General features: G+C 44.8%; 1 protein-coding gene across 4 annotated transcripts in view; it reads left to right on the forward strand.

Moving 5' to 3' along the window:
• The window catches only part of TTLL12 (Tubulin tyrosine ligase-like 12), a 288,546-nt gene that overhangs the window by 7,569 nt on the left and 265,416 nt on the right, over positions 1-15,561 (forward strand). For 3 of the 4 annotated variants that reach the window (XR_010564211.1, XR_010564212.2, XM_065431507.2), the window contains exon 3: positions 836-1,011. Coding sequence is in view for 2 of the 4 variants with exons in the window: in XM_065431507.2 (XP_065287579.1) it covers positions 836-1,011 (176 nt within the window). In the remaining 2 variants the exon portion in view is untranslated. Of the gene's footprint in view, positions 1-835; positions 1,012-6,488; positions 6,583-15,561 lie in introns of those variants that run through there. The other variant, XM_065431508.2, reaches the window with a different exon arrangement.

Below are 15,561 nucleotides of genomic sequence, written 5' to 3' on the forward strand. Positions count from 1 at the left end.
GGGCTGGTGAAAGTGCAACCAGATGAGCGGCGTGAACAAACAATGGGGGTGACGAAGCAGGGAGTTTCAGGGCTTCTGCAAAGGTCGCACGGCGGTGTTCAGTCGGTGTGCGCACAGTGTTAGCAAGAGGAAAGTTTAACAAGAGGAAAGAGCAGGCAGGGGTAGCACGTGCACTTCTTTCTTGTCCTTCCTGCCTCTGCTTTTGCACTGTCCCCACTACTGCAGGGGCAATATGATAAGAATAAAACAAAGAGCTCCTTTTGAAGGTTTTTCAGATTAGTCTGGGATGTAACTCCCCAAACAAGAACACAGTAGTGCGTATGAGAATTAGTTAAGAGAAAAGTAGAGTTGACGTTTAAAGTGTGTAGTTAACAAGGTGGAGGCCATGATGTGTTTCCGGCACTTGGTTATTATAAGCAAAAATGGCGATGCCCATGCATGTGCATTGTGGTGGTATTTTACGCAATTTTAGTGCAAAACAATCATATTTGAGCACATTGTGGGACACGCTAGCCTTGTGCGGGTAGGTAATATGCAGGGCGTTATATTCCGGCAAATTTTGTTGATGCGGGACTGTAGTACAGCGACATTTCATTGCTGGGAGGCACGAAATGCATTGAATCCTATGGGTGTTCGCTGGGGATACAAAAATATTCCGTTATTTTGTTGTCGCAAGAATTTCGTTGTTGCGGGATTTTGTTATCACAGGTTTTGACTGTACTACCAAACAACAATGCTTCATACTAGTACGTAGTGCTCTGCTGGAGGTGTATTATTTGGAGGTGGGCTGGGTACCACCATGTTGTTTGGCCCCTGTTGTACCTCTCCTGGTCAGGTGGAGGAATGCAGTGATGACGATGGTGGGGATGCCAAAAGCTGCGACGACTCAGAAGGTCCAGATGAGGTCATGGACATTGCTGAGCAGGGTGACAAGAAAGACGAGGCGAAGAACTATTCCAGCAATGTGATCGTCATACGGGAGGAAGGAGTCCATTGTCAGGATTCAGAACAGTGAGTGTTATCATGGTACTGAGATTTCGCTATCTCCCCATAAGCTCACAGCACCACGAAATTGAAACATAGGAAGAATAAAGTATAAATGCAGGCATTAAACTTCAATGCAGTGTCTTTTAAGAGCAAGCATTAGTTTAGAGCCAACTCCAATTACCTAATTCAAGTGCATTCAGACCTATGTGTAACAAATGTAGAAATAATTAATTATTGGAAATAATTGTGGAATGTTTGACAGTTTCACACCTGCAATAACAGCAGCGAGCCTGTGGCCCCATGAAACCTGCTGTCACATGCCTTATTAGTTACTGCACACTGAAACATAAAAACGTGCTTTATTGTTTGTGTGCAATAACTAATAAGGCATGTGAAATCAAGAATCGGACGGAAACATGTCTAGTCAGGACATGACAACAGTTTAAAGGGGGCACCGACCATGAACATTTATAAAAGGGAAATATCTTCTGGCTCCCCTGTGGGATCTGAAATATCTTTCTCTTTTGTAAACTTGTGGGGTTGGTGTCCACTTTTAACTTGTCATTCAAGATTTTTCATATCACTTATGGCAAACTTGACGTGTCAAATTGTTTTTACATACAAGGGAAAAGTGTTGAAAATGGGCAGGCTTCTCTTTTAAAGGGCCCCTCACCAGGCCAGGTCATTTTGAGCTGACAAGCACAGAGCATACAATGCAAGCTAACAATCTGGTTTGCAAAGAATTACATCGCTACACGCCACGGAATGGTCTGAAATTTCAATCTGAATGGCGTTTGCCTTTCCCTCGCGGCGACCGCACTTCAAGCCGGACAGTGACGTCCTCGTGTCCCTGTGCCTACGTGCTCGTGTCCGCAGTGTGATATCGCTCGTAGCGACACGTGACTTAGATAATTATTCAACGCATCATCTGTTGCTTGAATTGATGAATTGAAGTTTAGAGAAATAATGAAACATAGAAACAAAATGTCTGTGTTTTTGTTTCATTTCATACCGCAGCAAGAGAGATGTACTTTCGCTTCGTCTGCTTGTTCCCACGGTTCTGCAGTCACGTGTGCAAGTAACGAAACTATGCCATTTTCTCGTTTCGGGGCCTCGGTTAACCCCCTTTCTTCTCGTTTATTACATAACGAGGGTCACGAATCCGGCAACATTGATGCCTTCAGGTAGCATCTGTGGGTTTATTGACCAGTTGCCTTCACCCAAAAAAATCACGTTCTCGTGACGCCTGCGGCAAAAAGGACGTTCCACGTCTGCCGCCAAGCTATGTGAGTGGTGGCGCTGGCTAACACTCCCAGGGTTTTACTAGGACACATAAATACCCAAGAAAGTGGATGGGGAAACAGCACTGCGGTAGCTCAATTGGTAGAGCATCGTACGCGAAATGCGAAGGTTGTGGATTCGGTTCCCACCTGCGGTAAGTTGTTTTTTCATCCACTTTAATTTCCATTAACTTATTGTTTATTTATTTCATTTATTAAGGACAAGTAATTTCCCCTATGTTGTCCTTGGTGTCAGTGTTTGTTGGCTTCTTATGATATGACTAATAAAAATCGGGACCTCGGTTAACCCCCTCTCTTCTCATTTATTACATAACGAGGGTCTTGAATCCGGCAACATTGATGCCTTCAGGTAGCATGTGTGGATTTACTGACCAGTTGCCTTCACCCAAAAAGATCACATTCTCGTGATGCCTGCGGCAAAAAGGACGTTCCACGTACGCCACCAAGGTATGTGAGTAGTGGCGCTTGCTAACACTCCCAGGGTTCTACTAAGACACATAAATACCCAAGAAAGTGGACGGGGAAACGGCGCCGCGGTAGCTCAATTGGTAGAGCATTGTATGCGAAATGCGAAGGTTGTGGGTTCGGTTCCCGCCTGCGGTAAGTTGTTTTTTCATCCACTTTACTTTCGATTAACTTATCGTTTCTTTATTTCATTTATTAAGGACAAGTAATTTCCCCTATGTTGTCCTTGGTGTCAGTGTTTGTTGGCTTCTTATGATATGATTAAATAAGCTTAATAAGACATGCTTTTTTAGGAAGAAATGGTGTTTTGAATCCTGGCTCCTGATATGAAGAATTTTTTTTTTGTATGGCCTACCACCTTAAGCGTATTTTTAATGGCATATCTATGCATAACGGAGAACATAGGGAAGGCGGGAGATGGAAATTCAACACAATGAGCAAAACGAGAACAAGGTGAAAGTAGGAGCCAACGTTTCGACAAGTGCACTTGTCTTCTTCAAGGCGACATATGCTCTCCTCGCCACAGTATACCGTATTTACACGATAGTAAGTCGACCCCCCCATATCGTGTGACACGAAAGAGAAGAAAAGAGCATACCCAAGGGCGCATTTGATAATGAAAATTCATTAGTAGCTGACATGGTCAGTTTACAGCAGTTTGCTATAGGTAACGAGGCACTGGAAGTGGTAAGGGAATACAGTCGCCGACCGTTTATTCGGACCTCACGGGGACTGCGAAAATGTCCGAATAAACAGGTGTCCGAAAAAGCAGATTAAGAAACAAATTAAATCCTTTATTTCCACGCAATTATTCGGGCTCAGCAGTAGGCTTGGAAGAAATCGTCAATGCGCCGTTGCACGCTGTTCCGTTTACGCGCTATCAGATAAGCCTGAATCTCGGAGAGGGTTGTACGGTCACTAATAGCGGCTGAAAGCACAGTCACTGTTTGTACACGCTCCGCATGCCACGGCAGCGCAGCACATGGTGCGTCGTCTTCCGACTCGTCATCGTCCGGCGGTGCAGCAGAAACCTGACGAATGATCTCGCCGTCATTGAGTTCTGCGCATGTCAGCACAGCAGCACGAGCACCTGTGAAACTGTCAAATGAGACGGTGTCCGGAACCACTGCACAGGTCTCGGCAGAACATTTCCCGCGTCAGTAGGGAGCACATCGGAAGACGACAAGTCTTAGGCCTCCCGACACCCGCTTGCCGGCATTCCCCAGCGCAGTCTGCGCCGGCACTGTCGGCGCCATTAGACCCTTGACGCGATGTTTACGTATGCCGCGTTGGATCACCGAAACCTCAACACAGCACACAAAGCAAACACCACCGTGCCGACACCAGTCGCACAAACGAAACACACGGCCTGCTCGCAGCGTCTTGCGCGAAGAAACAAATCAGCTGCTGGATTGTCTTGACATGGCTTACTAAGCTGAAACCGGAACTGCTGCAGAGCCACTCTATCTAACAAGGCAGAAACGATGATGATGAGCGGGGATTTCCAGTAGCGCCACTTCGTGGGGCAGCAAGGAAGCTCCGTTCAAAATAAAAATGGCGTTCAGCAAGTCGAACCATGCACCGGTCAGAGTCGGTGCATGGTGCTCTCGACCGAGTTGGCTCAAGGAGTGTCCGAAAAATCAGACGAGAGGTTGCAAGGTGTCCGAACTTTCGGCAGTTGTTATACATTATGGTCTATGGCGAGAATGGTGGTGCCGCGAAGCTGACCGAATAATCGGGCATGTCCGAATTTTCGGAGTCCGCAAAATCGGTCGGCGACTGTACATCTACATAGGGCAGGTAGTGACCGCGGATCCGGATCATAAGACTCAAATACAGTCAACGACTGAATTTTCGGACACCCAAATTTTCGGACATGCCTGATATTTCGGATGTCTTCGCGGCACTGCCACGAGCCCCATAGAATCAATGTATAAAGACATCTGAAGTTTCAGACGCTCGAACCCCCCGCCGTCCAATTTTCCGGACTTTTTGACGCGACAGAGGGTCCTTTGGCTCCTCGTGCAGCGCCCTTGCGAAGGAAATCGACTCGCAGCCAAAGCATATCACGGCTTTGAACCACAACTAGCCGAATCTAGCTGTCACACACCGATCTGGCCACACTGGTCAGATCGGTGTGTAGCCAGTGTGGTCTGGCCACACTGGCTATGTTCATCGCCGCACTTCCACCTCTGGCAGAGTTTTCGGAGTGGCGCCATTCGTTTGTTTGCGCAGGCCACGTTTTGGCTAGCGTGGTGTGTGGTTATGCCGTTGTGTCAAGTGTGCTGTGCGATGCAAAGCCTAGGTGCTTCGACACTCGTATACGAACTCCACTGTTCCCAAATTGAGGATTTTGCTTGCCTTCGATGGCCCCTACTCCATCTTTGTCGTCCTTGCCGATGGCATCAAAGCGCAAAAAGCAGTACCCTCGGTTAGTACCGGCGCAGAACTGACTGACGAGGAAATAGTCCGTCAGGTTGTGGGGGTTTCAGAAGACTCCGATGTTGAAAATGAGGAGCCAATGCCTGCGTCGCCTACAAGCGCCGAGTTGACGCGAGCAGTGTTGGCTCTTTCATTGGTGTACAGTGCTGACATGACCCTTGCTCAGATCGAGGTGAACATGATCACATGCAACCGGAACACCGCCCAAACAACAATCAATAAGTTCTTCAAGCCACTGCAGCAATAACACCGGCTGCCCGACGATGCACATGACCATAACAAACCAGCAGCCGGCTGCATACAGAGTTTTTGAACAACTCTTTTTATAGCCACTTCACTGATGCTTTGGCAGGGTTTCGGAAGCCTGGTACTTCGCCCTTTACCTCTAGATCCGAAAAAAAAAAAGAAAAACACATGCGCTTTTTTGCATGCATTCATTTTATCAGACTCTCTGAATTTTCGGACGTTTTTACGTTCCCTAGAGGGTCCGAAAAATCGGTTGTTGATTGTAATCAGAATAAAAATGGGCTGGGGTGCGTTTGGCAGCTATTCTAAGATCATGAACAGCAGGTTGCCATTATCCCTCAAGAGAAAAATGTATAACCAGCTGTGTCTTACCAGTACTCACGTACGGGGCAGAACCCTGGAGGCATAGGACAAGGGTTCTACATAAATTGAGGATGACGCAACGAGCTATGGAAAGAAAAATAATGGCTGTAGTGTTACGGGTTAAGAAAAGAGCAGATTGGGTGAGGGAACAAACGCGAGTTAATGACTTCTTAATTGAAATCAAGAAAAAGAAATGGGCATGGGCAGGACATGTAATGAGGAGGAAAGATAACCGATGGTCATTAAGGGTTACGGACTGGATTCCAAGGGAAGCAAAGCGTAGCAGAGGGTGGCAGAAAGTTAGGTGGGCGGATGAGATTAAGAAGTTTGCAGGGACGACATGGCCATAATTAGTACATGACCGAGGTAGTTGGAGAAGTATGGGAGAGGCCTTTGCCCTGCAGTGGGCGTAACCAGGCTGATAAGGATGATGACATGGTCACTGGAGTACTCGTCTTCACTAGTGCTGCCATCGTCATCCCTGCTACGGTCCCACAGCGAGTGCACCACGACATCTAATGGAACAGCAGCCCACACCGAATGCACCCAACCACACGCAGGTCCGGTTGGCGTAAGTTCGTGGTCGTCTTCTGCTGCCAGCCACTTGTACGGAGCAGGTCCTTAAAAGGCGAAGATCCGGGCTTCTTTCATGACCATGTCGCACTTCACTGCCAGGGACTGATCACGCATTTCAGCTATATGCGCCGCAAGCTTGGCCTACATCTCCGGAAAGCGTCCAAACATCGGCATGTGGGAAATTCCTCACTTGCCGTTACAGGTGAAAATTTTGCTTCGCTGCAGTCGCCACTCTCGCACCACTTGTTCAGAAACATCGAACTTGCGGCCCTGCTGTGCAGTGATTTGTTTCTTCGGCATAAAGGATGGCAGCCCTCTTGAACACTGTTGTGAATTTTGTTGTTGCGAATGATTAGTGGGCCTGGAGCATTCATGATGACTGAGGAAGCATGGAAGTAGCATGTAGCTGGCAGTCAAGTCGAGTGCGCCAAACCAACGCCTTTGGACAAACTATAGAGAAAAACCTGTGATCGGTGTGTGCTCTTCCATGGGCTACCAATACTCCCCGCAAGCGCCGCTGTTCTGAGGGTGCTGCCGCGAATAGAACAGCGGCGCTTCCATCAACTATCGACATCTCCCCATGAGCGTTGTGTGCACTGTAAAACTCTAAAAAATGTTGAAAAACCCTTCCGAAAATGAACAAACATGCGGGATAGCGAAAGGCTATGGGTAGGGCCATACAGCAAGCATAAAACTATAACCATGTTGTAGCTCCTGTTGTTCTCGCTTTTTTGGCGATGCCATGTTTTGGTTTCGATTGTAAGTCCACCCCCCCCCCCCCACTTCGTATTTGAAATGCAACAAAATAGGCCGACTTACAATCGTGTAAATACGGTATACATGTGGGGTTCTTCTAAAGGAGAGAGGGCGTAAGACAGGTGGGTGCAGCACCGAGCGAAGGTGTGTGAGCTTGTCGAATTGAGAATAAAGGAGCGCTGTGCACAAGGCCAGGGACCTGGCCATCTGTCAATCACGTTCAACGCCCGTGTGTCAGCTGGCATGTCAATGACGTGCACAGCAGCCCTCTATTACAGTAAAACCTGATTAAACCGTACCCGCTTAAACAGTAGGTTCGTTTTAAAAGTAGTAAAGTCAAATCCCTGACTCAGCGGCCATTGAACATAATGTGTTTTGTATCCGCTCAAACTGTACCAGCTTATTGCCTACGTATCGGTTAACACATAGTGTTTCCACTTTTCGTCGTGCAAACACGGCGGTGCGTCGTCTCCATCAGGCGGCCCGGCAGAACAAGCCTCTGAGATCGGAACGGCCTCCGAGCGCCCTGTGCGTTCGTGCGTGAAGCCACATCATTTCGGCGGTGTGCCAGAGAGCGTTGTGGCATCGGGCAAGTGAGGACTTGTGTCATGCCGAAGCTCGGATAAAGAAGATGCTGGATGCTCAGCATAGAAGAAAAATTAGACATCGTTTGTGCTATCGAACATTACACGAGACAGCGCTGGCACGCGACAGGTATCTGCTGTTGAGTACGGTGCATGGCATTTGGAATGCAAAGAAGTTGCTCGGCAGTGCTGCTGCGACCGTGAAGAGATGTGGGCTACGCGTTTCGACTTTTCGCCATTGTTGCCTCTGTTGTTACCAAAGTGTCGGCTAGCAACAGTGATGAGGACAACACGGAAAGCGGCAGCATGGGCGATTCAGGCCCGACAGTGGCAGAAGCTGGGCCAGCCTCATAAATGCAATCGTCGAGGCAAGAACAGTAGCCCGCAATGAAAAAGGCGCCCTGCGACTTCTGCAGCGCTACCGTGCGTGTGCATGGAGAATATGTAATGCCAACGAGGAATCTGCCATGCGAGTGTTTGCCGAGAAGAGGGGGGCTGGCTGAAAAGCTCAGCTTCAGCAAGTTTGAGGCCACTGTCGTTGCTGCTAGGCCGCCATGGCATCAAAAAAAAAATACACACAGTGAATAAATACTGCATGTTTTTTCCCCTTTCATCGCACTCTCCCCGAGTTCAATTTTTGAGATGTAAGTGGTCGATCTCATGCTATTTCGGTTAAACAGTACTACCGTTTAGCACGTACTTTTTCCGAGCTCCAGCCAACTACGTTTTAACGAGGTTTCACTGTACTTGTTTCACTGGTGGTTGTAGGCTATTGTGTCTCTGAAAGAGATAATAGAAGGAGCGGCAGAAACCGGTGCTCATTTTCTTTTCTTTTACAACCCGCCACGTCCGCCGCCAAGGTGTGTGAGTGGTAGCGCAGGCTAACGCACCAAGGGGTCTACTAGGAAACATAGATACCCAAGAAAGTGGATGGGGAAACGGCGTCGCGGTAGCTCAATTGGTAGAGCATCGCACACGAAATATAAAGGTTGTGGGTTTCGTCCCCACCTGTGGCAAGTTGTTTTTTCATCCACTTTCATTGACATTAATTTATTGTTTCTTTATTTCATTTATTAAGCACACGTATTTTTCCCTATGTTTTATTTTTGATTTAATTAATTAGGAATACTGCAGGCCTTTGAAGGCCTAGGCAGGAGGGGAAAGGTAGATACAAAAAAAAATGGAGGACGCTTAAGCTTCGCCTTCAAGAGTGGAACGCGACAGCGTTCCCGTCGACCCGCCAAGGGGTGTAAGACAATGGGCTACGGTGCAGCGACTACGCGCCCCGCATCGGACGCGGTGAGCGTCAAGCAACGCAGCGTTCGGCGCGGCAATGAAATGTGCGCCTGAGCCTTAGAAACAGCTCGTTTCTAAACACCGCATTCACTAGAGGAGCTTTTGTACTGCTTTGAAGTTCAAGTTCAAGATTATTGTTATGACATGTACAAAAAACGGGCTTACATATTATATACAGCATCAGGAGGTCCCAGAGTGAGAAACTGCCAGGGGGACCTCCTATCATTAGTGGGTACATAAGAGTAATATATTAGAGCAGCAAGTAGAGGGCGAACAAAAAAAAAAAAACGCGTTAAAAAATACAATTCGTAGGGAACAAATGCAAATAAATAGAAGACAATTAGATATATAGTAAAAACATCGTTATACAGTAATATCACAATAAATAATCATAAGCAGGAATATCTAGTAATCTAACGAAAATTTGGCTCTTCTGCATATTACGAACAAAGAAAAATACAAAGTGTTTTACAGAAATATGAAGCCCAACGATACAATAATAGAAGTAATGTAAAGAAAATGTAATAAATATGAAAATGTTTTTATGACAAATGAAAAGATGCTTCTGCTAACAGTATTCTTTTCATATTGTGTTTAAAAAACTGCAATCAAAGAGATGACCTAATATTAACAGGGATGCGATTCCAAAGTGAAATACCATGGAAACGAAGTGTAAATTTACCATAGTTAGATCTGATTTTAGGGAATAGAAGGTTATTGCATTTTGCAAACCTAGTATTATTTTTGTTCATGAGGTTATCAAAAGGAACACTGTCTAAGGTTATTTCACGATGAAAGAGACGAAATGTAATGAGTGACAACTTATGATAGAAGAGCTGTTGAATGGGTAAAACGTTAAGACGTTGATAGATAGGTAAAGAATGGCACCGGAATGAGCTAAAGGTAATTGATTTTATTGCCTGATTTTGAAGACGTTGAAGTGGTTTGAGATGAATGGCATATGTATTACCCCATGAAGATAAACAGTATGATAAATGACTGGTAATATAAGCATGATACAACGATCTAATAATATGAGGGTTGAAGAATGCGCGTGTTTTAATGATAATGTGGATGCCAAATGAAACCTTCTTTATTAGCGAGTTGACATGGCTATTGAATTTAAGGTGTTTGTCGAGAGTAATACCCAGAAATTTAACAGTATCAGATGTCGGTATAACATAAGCATTTAACGAGACAGTTATTGGAGACGAAATCGGTGTCTGTAGATTATGAAATAGTACAAAGGTTGTTTTTGAAGAATTGATTTGAAGTTTATTATCAGTGCACCAGGAATACACATTGTTAAGATCAGTGTTAAGTGTGTCTTGAAGTGCGGTAAGCGATTTCTGTGATGAGTAGATGGTAGGGTCATCAGCATATAACAAACAGTTACAATCGGTAAGTACATTTGGTAGATCATTTATAAATAATAAGAATAACAATGGGCCTAGTATACAGCCTTGGGGAACGCCACAGTTAATTACTTTAGTAGAAGAGAATTGGCCATTAAGATACACTACTTGAGGCCTGTTAGACAAGTAGCTACGAATAAGATTTAAAGGTGGGCCAGTAATACCAAAAGATTCGAGCTTATACAGAAGAATAGAATGATCTAGAGTGTCAAAGGCTTTTGTTAGATCGATGAATATGGCTCTTGCAACAAACCCTTCGTCAATAAAGCGTTTAATGTTATCCGTGAAGTTAAGCATCGAACTCGTGGTTCAGTGGTAGCGTCTCTGTCTCACACTCTGAAGACCCTGGTTCGATTCCCACCCGGCCCATCTTGCAAGTTGTTTTTTATTCATGAAGTGCCTGCTGGGATTTATCGCTCACGGCCAACGCCACCGACGCCGACGACACCGGCTTTTCTGCGAGACGGGCTCCTTAACACTGTCGCGTTAAAACACAATAGATTGACGAAGGAGTAAAAAAGGAAGCTCCGGAAAGAATGTAATACAAACTACAAATGCATAATGAGTAAAGCACGTAAATAATGCTTAGAGAGTGGCAGATACAAATTGAAACACTGTTTCACAGGCACAATACCAAATCACTGTAAATGAAAAAAAGAGGAGTGCATTATTCAAAGTTATTACAATGCGTAAATCAATCAATATTGCACAACGATGCAAATTGAAACGAGATTTTGTAACATCAAGCACTAAATTAGATAGTAATAGACGCTATTGAGTCAGTGCTGAGAAGTTTGTTATAAGGTAGGCTGTTCCAATCTGTTACTGTTCAAGGGGAAAAGGAAGACATAAAGACATTAGTTCTAGCATTATAAGGCGTAAATGAGGCAGCGTGGCAATGTCTTGTTTGGCAGGCTGTAAGGGGTGTTATGCAAGGTTTCGGGATTTACGTTGTATCATTTCTAGAACATCAATGTTAGTTTTAGTATGGGGATCCCATACAATAGCTGCATACTCGAGTTTAGGACGGACAATGGAGGTGTAGGTGATAAGACGGGTTTCAGAAGGAGCGTGTTTTAATTTATGCCTGAGGTAGCAAAGCTTCTTGAAAGCTGAGTCGCAAAGATGAGAGATGTGCAAGTTCCAACTAAGCTTACTGGCTATTCTAACACCGAGGCACTTATATTCATTCACCTCCGTAAAAGGTTTGGATGCTAGGCTACAGGTAAACAGCACTTCATTAATTCTTTTAGGGATCTTCATAAATACTGTTTTATCAATTTTAAGCTGCATATCTCAGTGCACACACCAAGCTAGTATGTCTTGAAGGTTAGAGTTTAGAATAACTTTATCTTGTTGGCAGGTGATCTCGTTAAACAGGAGACAGTCATCAGCAAATAGTTTTATTTGTATGGGTTGAGTAACAGCGTCTACAATGTCATTAATATGTATGTTAAATAACAATGGTTCAAGAACACTACCCTAGGGAACACCAGAAGTGACAGGAAGGATGCTGGAAGAACAATTATCAACTACTATGAATTGCGTACGGTTAGAAAGAAAAGTGCAAACCCAATTGAAGGAATGTTGAGATGTTCAAGATTTTCTATTAGCCTTGCGTGCGATACAAAATCAAATGCTTCCCTAAGTCTAAAAATATGATGTGTTTGCTCTGATTTGTCGATAGTGCTACCGAGACTGTGAATTACAGTGGTTCATTGGTTTGTCCTTGGTGCGTCAGTGTTTGTTGGCTTCTTATGATAACACAGACAAGGAAGGGCACAGGACTGGCGCTGTCCCGTGCTAGAAAGCACGAGCGGTGTACGTTAATGCCCACACCAACCCCCTTGGCCGACACAGCGATCACCCGCAGTTTTGAGAGCACGGGAAAGCGCTGGCCCTGTGCTCTTCCTTGTCCTTGTGTTTTTTGGCGCTGTTTAAAATGAAGTCTTGAGCTAAACTTTGGTGTAGTGGTGTACCATCTCTGGCCTTCCATGCAGAAGGTGTGGGTTCAATTGCCAATGTCCATCGATTTTTGTTTAAAATATTTTTTGGCGGAGGAGGGGGGGGGGGAATTCTAGAGTAGAGGAAACATTACGGATAGCCGATTTCACCACATTCACAAGTTAGCAGCAGCACTTATCCTTTGTTTCTGCTGACGGCTGCAAAGAAATCTTGCGAGCAATCATAAACATATCAATTATTAGATATGTACATGTTAGCAGGCGACTACAAATTGAAATAATAGCAGTTACAGCTACAGTACTGTGCAATTTCTACATTGTATATATGCTCACAGCAATGCGGCGAACGCCCGTGACATCATCCGTCTCTTTTCGCTTCATATAGCGTGAGCCAGCGTAGTACTGCCGTGTCTATATCCGTTTTACGAAGTTCATCTTGAAATTTCGCCCCATAGTCCAGGCTTAACAAGAGAAACTGCATAGGAAAGATACACGGGAACACACTTGGTTCACATCAACTGGGAGTAGACAACACTTGCATCATCGCATGATGGAGCCGGCACATAGCAATGGCCGCCTGGTGTGGTGTAAAAGTTGAAGGGGAACACTATGGCATAAGGAGAGGGTAATGTTTGACCATTTGTACCTGTGTTATTACAGCACACTGACATGAAATTCCAGTGAGAGGGTATTGCTTAAGATACACTTCTGTGTCTAGGTATACAACAAAAACCATTTCAGGGACCCTTTAAAAAATATTGCCAGGAATTGGTACGTCAAGGTGTGAAGTTGGCAACTCCGTAAGTCTTGTGCAAAACAGATATAACAATTAAGTAAATGTTGTCTGTCAAATCATTATAGGAAAAATATCATGACTTCATTGCATCTTTCTGACAATTGTTGCATTGTTTAAGGGACATCTGCAAGAGTATAAATTTCAAATTAGTGGTATGTTGAGGAACGTTGAGTAATGATGGTGCTGATGTCGTTAGGTCATGCTCATGTAATTTTCACACTGACTTTACAGCATTAATACTACATACAGTAAAACCTCATTAAACCATACCCGCTTAAACAGTAGTTTCGTTTTAAAAGTAGTAAAGTCAAATCCCCGACTCAGTGGCCATTGAACATAATGTGTTTTGTATCCACATAAACTGTACCAGTTTATTGTGTACATGTCGGTTAACACATAGTGTTTCCACTTTTCGTCGCGCAAACACAGCTGTGCGTTGTCTCCATTGGGCCGCCAGGCAGAACAACAAGCTTCAGAGATCGTAACAACGGCCTCCAAGCGCCTTGTGTGTTTGCGCATGAAGCCACATGAACATAATTTCGGCGCCGTGCTAAAGAGCATTGTAGCCTCGTGCAAGTGAGGACTCATTTCATGCCGAAGCTCAGATAAGAAAGGCGCCAGGTGCTCAACATAGAAAAAAAAATTAAACATTGTTCATTCTACCGAATGTGACACGAAGAAGTCCGCGCTGGCTCGCGACACGGATCTGCTGTTGACTGCGATGTGTGGCATTCGGAACGCGAAGTTTTGCTCGGCAGTGCTGCTGTGACTGCGAAGAGATGAAGGCTACGACATTTGACTTTTCACCATCGTTGCCTCTATTGTTGCTGAAGTGTCAACTAGCGACAGTGATGAGGACGACACGGAAAGCAACAACAGCACGGGCGATTCAGGCCCGACAGTGGCAGAAGCTGGGCATTATGTCAGCCTCATCAATGCAATCATCGCGACGAGAACAGCACCCGGCAATGAAAAAGGCACCCCGCGACTTTTGTAGTGCTACCGCACGCATGCATGAAGAATACGTTACGCCAACGAGGAATCTGCCATGTGAGCATTGGTCGAGAAGAGGGGGCTGGCTGAAAAGCTGGCACGCAGCTTCAGTAAGTTTTAGGCTGCTGTTGTCGCTGCTAGGCCGCAGTGGCATTAAACGAAAATAACGCTTTTGTCCTGCGAAGCAAATAAATACTGCATGTCTTTTTTCCCTTTCATCGCACTTTCTCTAAGTTCCGTGTTCGGTTTTGACAGGTAAGTGGGCAATCTCATGCTATTTCGGTTAGACAGTACTACCGTTTAGTACATACTTATTCCGAGCTCCAGCCAACTACCGTTTAACGAGGTTTCACTGTACCAACTTGTTCAGTGTGACATTCTTTTAAGCCTAGCATCAATTTTGTGTGCTTTAGGCGTACCAACACATGCAATTTACCAAATTGCAACTTGTTTTGTTGCGGAGTCACCTGTTATGGTGCCGAGCAAGAGGTTGTGGGTTCAACAGTGGCAGTTGCATTTGACAGAGGTGCACATTAAGAAGGCCTCCACTATTAAGTGGTGTGTATTGCAACCCCAGTGCTGCATTGGCATGTCAAGTCTCATCAGGCAGTCAGAGTTGTAAACTTGATGCTGCAGTTCTTGAAATCAGATTTTTGCCAGTTTGTGTAAAGGAAGTTGTAGGCCTAAAGAAAAAGTGCTCCTGACATTCAGTTAATTTTAACTTTTTCATTTGACTCCAACAAATGCCGGTGAGTTTGTTAAACCTCACCAAATTGGCTCAAACAAAGCAATGCACTTTGTAGAATTTCATTTCCCACTTTGACAAATTCTAGTTCTAACACAATTGACCATCTTATCAAGGTAAAGTTAACAGAAGCCAGCTGCCTAGACAAATTACAGAATGAGACTGCGCTGTCATGTTTCTTAAAAAAAGAAAGAAAATTAATTCCATGTCATCTTTACTACTAATGTAAATTTTGTGCAGAGGCAACATTGATAGACATGGCCAAGTTTGCAAAAACTTACTTGGCAAATATAGTAAAAACCTGGGATAACGAAATTGCGAGGCAATGAAATTCTCACCGCAACAACATATTTTCAGATTTCTGGTGAATGCTCATAGGAGCCAATGCATTTCATATCTCAAGACAACGAAACTTTCTTCTACAGCAATACGAAATTTTCTGCCACTGAATTCTGCAGATTATCTGCTCCCACAACGCTAGCAGTGTCCAAAAACTGCTCAGTAGCAGTAATGCAGTGATTTGGGCTTTGCATTGCAGGCATTGGTTGTGCCTTTAAATTGCTTAAGCTACTGCCACAGTGCACTTACGTGACTGTTGCCATTTTTGTTACAAAAATTAGCCGATGCACCTG

Source organism: Dermacentor albipictus, unplaced genomic scaffold (genome assembly GCF_038994185.2).
Source record: "Dermacentor albipictus isolate Rhodes 1998 colony unplaced genomic scaffold, USDA_Dalb.pri_finalv2 scaffold_16, whole genome shotgun sequence".
NCBI lineage: Eukaryota > Metazoa > Arthropoda > Arachnida > Ixodida > Ixodidae > Dermacentor > Dermacentor albipictus.